The following is a 5,498-nucleotide window of genomic DNA, read 5'->3' as shown; positions in this document are numbered from 1 at the left end:
AGGTTTCAAAATTATCCAAAGCAAACACTAAAACACCAGATAACTTATTTCACAGAACAGGGATTATTTATAACGTTTTGCTAGTATTCCCTTCCGAGCAAACTTGGTAGGACCCGCTCTCGTTACTGACTAAAATACCCAGAATGCAGCGAGAGCTTTCGGCCTTGGCTTCCGCCATCATGGATTCGGGCGGAAGTAAGCTGTAACACAGTCTTCTAACAGTGCATTAAAAACGTAACTGCCGACCTCAAACGATATGTAACTGAATTTACTTTATGTCTGAGTATATTTTTCCTGACTATCCCAGAGTGGGATAATAGACATTTCTTCCCGAAGTAAAGATGTCCGCCCAGCGTAGTGGATTTTGGGTAACTGGAAGTTGGCGTCAACACAAGCAACAAGGCTCACAGCCTGACTCAAGATGACGCGTCTGTTTGGGAGACAGTCAGATCGGCGCCGGCTGCGAATAGCAGAGCGTTATTGGCTGTCCCCAGCGGGACCCCGTCAGAAGGGAGAAAGGGCTAAGAACTATTGGCTGCTAGCGTGGACCAATCGGGAGAGCCGTGATTTGGCGGGAGTTTTTACCACCTCAGGGCTCTCGGTGTCTCAGCGCCAGCTCTAGGTGTCCGGCCGCTGTGGCTATGTTCGTGACCGATTTCCGCAAGGAGTTCTACGAGCTGGTTCACAACCAGGTGACTGCCACTCCACGATCCTGGTTCAAACCCTATCTGAAGGGAGGGATGAGGGCGAGTGTCCGTGAATGGGCCAGAAGGACAGGGTGTTGCCACAGAATCTGGGTCCCTATGCTCAACCCATCTGTCCGCATTTCTTTCACCAGAGGGTCCTTCTCTTTGTGGCCTCGGATGTGGATGCCTTGTGTGCTTGCAAGATCCTTCAGGTGAGTTTTGAATACCTTAGGAAGATGGGGCAGGGGCGAGAGGTGACAACGTTAGTTGGCCGCAGCAAGAGGTGGGGTACAAAAAGCGAGGGGACCAGGGGAATCAGGCGGGAGGTGAGCAGCCCAGAGTTCCCTCTTTGAACTGGGTCTAGGGAAGTATAGTGTAAACGGTGAGACAGGTGAGCAGTGCTTTTTACGATAACGCAAGTGAAAATGGTTTCGGTGCTGAAATCTTTGAACCTGTAAATGACCGCTCAAAGATGGAATTTGAGAGAGGGGCCGTGATAGCTGGGAGTGGTATCATAGTAAGTGCTGGAAATACAGGAGTCCTTAAAAACATCATTAGTTTGGGCTTTGACTGTAGTGTGATGGGGTTTGTTTGCTTGCTTGTTTTGGTTTTGGTTTTCGTTTTTTTAATTTTTTTTATTTAATTTTTGTTTTTATTAATTACAGTTTATTCACTTTGTTTCCCCCCCTACCTCTCTCCCTCCTCCCCTCCCAATCCCACCTTCCCTATTCTTCTCCCTTGTCCCTCTCCCAGTCAACTGAAAAGGGAGGTCCTCCTCCCCTTCCCCCTGACCCTAGTCTATCAGGTCTCCTCAGGTGTGGCTGCATTGTCTTCTTCTGTGGCCTGGTAAGGCTGCTCCCCACTCAGGGGGAGGTGATCAAAGAGCAGGCCAATCAGACTGTGTCAGACAGTCCATTTTTGTTTTTGTTTTTTTATATAGTGTAGTTTTTACAATGAACAGGGCTCAGGAATTTTTCAGAAACCCTGTGATTAAGATTAGTTTTTTTCTTTAGTGTTTTTACTTTGGCAAAATTGGACAGATATGGCAGAACTGTACATCAAGCATTCACCTCCTTGTCACCTAGCTTCTCTTACTGATGTTTTTAACAAAGAGCATATCACATACATGTTTGTTCCTCAACTTAGCTGATTTGTTTGCTTGCTTCTGGTGATTCTAGGCAAGTTATCTGAAGTAAAGGCTTTCTGACCATGTGCCCTCTCCCCAGGCCCTGTTTCAGTGTGATCACGTTCAGTATACACTGGTTCCAGTTTCTGGGTGGCAAGAACTTGAAACTGCATTTCTTGAACATAAAGAACAGGTATGAGCTAATGAATTTTAGAATAATTAGGCTATTCTACTCAGCTGTTCGCTATTCTTTCTTTCTTTCTTTGTCTTTGTTTTCGGTTTTTTTTTTTTTTTTTTTTTTTTTTTTTTTTTTTTTTTTTTTTTTTTGTTTTTTTTTTTGTTTTTTTTTTTTTTTTTTTTTTTTTTTTTTTTTTTTTTTTTTTTTTTGTTTTTTTTTTTTTTTTTTTTTTTTTTTTTTTTTTTTTTTTTTTTGAGACAGGGTTTCTCTGTGTAGCTTTGGCTGTCCTGGAACTCACTTTGTAGAACAGGCTGACCTCAAACTTAGAGATCCATCTACTTCTGCCTCCAGAGCACTGGGATTAAAGGCGTGCACCACCACTGCCCAGCTCAGCTGCTCATTTGCAGTTTCTTAATACTTAGCATTCTTACTAGTTCTGAAGTACGATAAGTGTGTTTTAAAGCAACAGTTTCATTACACTTCAATTTATGATGGCAGAATCAACATTTTTCAAAGAATCACCAATTTGAGGCAAGTCTGAGACCAGCCTGGGCTACATAACAAATTCCTGTCTGAAAAATAAAAAAGGTGTGGATGTGGAGGGTACCTACTCTGACCTCATGTCTTTTCCTAGGATACACCACTGCTTTGTGTTATCTCCCCAAGAAAATGCATTCCAGTTTCCAAACACATGTTAAAACCAAGACTCCTTACCTTTATCTGGAGCCAGATGTGAAATGGGATGTGGGAGAACCCCATGGGGGGGGAGGTAGGACATATCAAAGGGTCTCTGTAGTCCCTGGCTACTTGGAAGAGATTTACTCATAACTTGAAGTACTTAAGTCAGTTGAGTTTTTCCCCCCAGTGTTGTGAGACAAGATCTTATTTGATAGCCCAGGCCAACCTTGAACTCATGGGCAAATCTCTTTCCTTGGCCTTCAGAATATTGTATACTTTGAGCCCACAGACAGGCAATTGGGTGTTACCACAGAAAGGTTTTGCTGTAGTGATAGTTTGATACAAGACTTAATATTTAGGAGGCCGTAAAGTGGGCTGCCCAAGATTAACTGCAAACCTAACCCACACAATGCTGTTAACATTGCAAGGCTGCATAGGGCAGTATAGTTCAGCAATATTCAGAGAGAGTTTGGTATGTGTTTGAAGTCTTGCCCTTGTTATTCTGCAGCTATTTGAGTCTGTGCAGAAGTCTTGAGTTTTCTGAGCCTTAGCATGCTCTTCAGGAAGCAAGAAGAGTCCCAGAGCCTGTTTTACAGTGTCATCATGGGAAGGCAATAACTAAGACAGCTGTGGGCTGTTTTCAAGCCACTTTACCATTGCTCCTGGGCTTTGCCATAATGTGCTCAGCAGAGGAGCACAGAGACTGACAGCGCTGAGGGAGGAGGCGCCTCCTTGGTGCCGTTCCTTCATACTGTCTCCTTCTATTTTCAGTTCCACTATTTTGTCCTCATAAACTGTGGAGCCAATGTGGACCTGTTGGATATCCTTCAACCTGATGAAGACAGTGTATTTTTTGTGTGTGATACCCACAGGCCAGTCAATGTTGTGAATGTGTACAATGACACTCAGGTACGTAGCCCTTTTGGGGTCTCCCCTTATGTGTGTTCTCACTTTAATAGTCCTGTCTTTTTATGCTGCCACACCACTGCACAGAACTTCTTTGCAAAGTATGCTTCCCACATCCCCAGTTAGGGGGCATCTTCAGTACAAGAACCTTATTTTGCCCAGTTTGTGGGCATGTACACAGTGCATTTGTGGAATTTGCATTATCTGGAAGGTGGAGAACACTTTAGCCTGAGATGTCTCTATTATATATACTTATTCTGAACCTCTAAGCATTAAATACACAGCCTAGCACAAACCAACTGTCTAAGCATTCTATGACTTCATCTCCTGCCACAAGGCTTCAGACTCTAAGATCCTTGTAGATGGACTCTCTTCAAGAGAAATCAGTCTGAAATTGCTATGAGGGACAATTGTATTGGCCCAGGGGTCCACATGTGTCTTGATCCGTATTGTATCTCTATAAAAGAATATCTTAGACTGGGTACCTTAATACATAAAAGTTGGGTTTAGCTTACTGTCATGTGTATTCAAGAGCATGGTGCAAACATGTGCTCTGCTCTGGTGATACACCTATGGTGGATGGTTTCCCAACAGAGGGGTGTATAGGAGAGTGAGAAAAGTTCCATCATGAGACAACAGAGCAAGCTGAGGAAGTTTTATAATCACACCACACATGCAAACTAAACCTCAAGAGGTCTGACACACTTCTGAGAGATGCTAGTATTCCATCAGTAAGGGGAGAGCCCCACCTGACCTAACACTTTCCAGACTCCACTTCTACCCTCTCAACATCCTACACAAGCAGCAAGCTTCAGATTTGGTGGACCCTTTGGAGGGGACAAACCATATTTATATATCCAACCATAGCAACATTTTCATATCCTCTATCCAAAGCCAACTGTTGGGACTTTTTTTTTTTTTTAATGTGTAGCATAAGAAAGGAGTGTTGTTTAGACTTAAAGTAGACTAAATGCTTTTAAAAACTTAGCATCATAATTTCTACATGCCATGTGGGATAAGTCTGGTGCCTTCCTGAGTGGTCCCGAGAAGCCTGGAGGCCAGCTTAAACGGGTGCTATTTGTGTGTACAGAAAACTTAGGAGTTAGCTGAGTAAGAAAAAGTGAGATTCTACAGAAGCATCATGATGAATGGTTTTCTGGCACAGAGAGAAGAAAATCTTGATTGTTTTTGTTCTGTTTGTTTTATAACAGATCAAACTGCTTATTAAACAAGAGGATGACCTTGAAGTTCCTGCCTACGATGACATCTTTAGGGATGAAGCAGAGGATGAGGATCTTTCAGGAAGTGACAGTGAAGGGTCAGAGCCTTCTGAGAAGCGTACACGGTTAGAAGAGGTACATCTGAGATGGTTGGGTGTTGTGGAGGAAGAACAGTTAGGAGAAGTCTGTGTGAGCCAGCTGTGGCATTCTCAGTCTGGGCACCGCTGGACGTACCAGGCAGTGGGAAGTGAAGGAGTTAGTATGTGTGAGTACAGACTGGCTTCTATCCCCTTTCTTTGTGGCCTCGGACAGATTTCTGGAGTTATTTGAACTGTATCTGTACCTGTCTCCTATTTGAACAAGAGGATCCTGGCAGAGCAATTAAAATTTAGGTCTGCTTAGCTCTCCGTAGGAATAAGTAGCAAGCATTCGAAAAAGAAAAGGCCCTGTGGTGCTGGTGCACACCTCTAATCACAGCACTCGGGGGCAGAGGCAGGCCGATCTCTGAGTTTGAGGCCAGCTTGGTTTACAGATCGAGTACCAGGACAGCCAGGGCTACACAGAGAGACACTGGGGTCGTCGGGGGGCGGGGCCGTGGGGCACCATGGTGAGACCCTACACATCCACTTTCCTCCCAGCATTGCTCATTTTAGTTACCAGAGAGATGCCATGTGTATCTGACCCTTAGCCAGGCCTGTGCAAAC

General features: G+C 44.1%; 1 protein-coding gene across 1 annotated transcript in view; it reads left to right on the top strand.

Moving 5' to 3' along the window:
* The first annotated feature begins 639 nt into the window (after positions 1 to 639).
* Cdc45 (cell division cycle 45) overlaps positions 640 to 5,498 on the top strand; it is a 24,208-nt gene continuing 19,349 nt past the window's right edge. Inside the window, exons 1-5 of the mRNA XM_055610272.1 lie at positions 640 to 692; positions 839 to 898; positions 1,913 to 2,005; positions 3,440 to 3,577; positions 4,786 to 4,929. Of these exons, the coding sequence (XP_055466247.1) occupies positions 642 to 692; positions 839 to 898; positions 1,913 to 2,005; positions 3,440 to 3,577; positions 4,786 to 4,929 (486 nt within the window). The 5' untranslated portion in view covers positions 640 to 641. The remainder of the gene's footprint in view (positions 693 to 838; positions 899 to 1,912; positions 2,006 to 3,439; positions 3,578 to 4,785; positions 4,930 to 5,498) is intronic.

This window comes from Psammomys obesus, unplaced genomic scaffold (assembly GCF_907164565.1).
Source record: "Psammomys obesus unplaced genomic scaffold, mPsaObe1.curated_primary_1811, whole genome shotgun sequence".
Classification (NCBI taxonomy): domain Eukaryota; kingdom Metazoa; phylum Chordata; class Mammalia; order Rodentia; family Muridae; genus Psammomys; species Psammomys obesus.
This window is presented reverse-complemented; position numbering and strand designations above follow the sequence as displayed.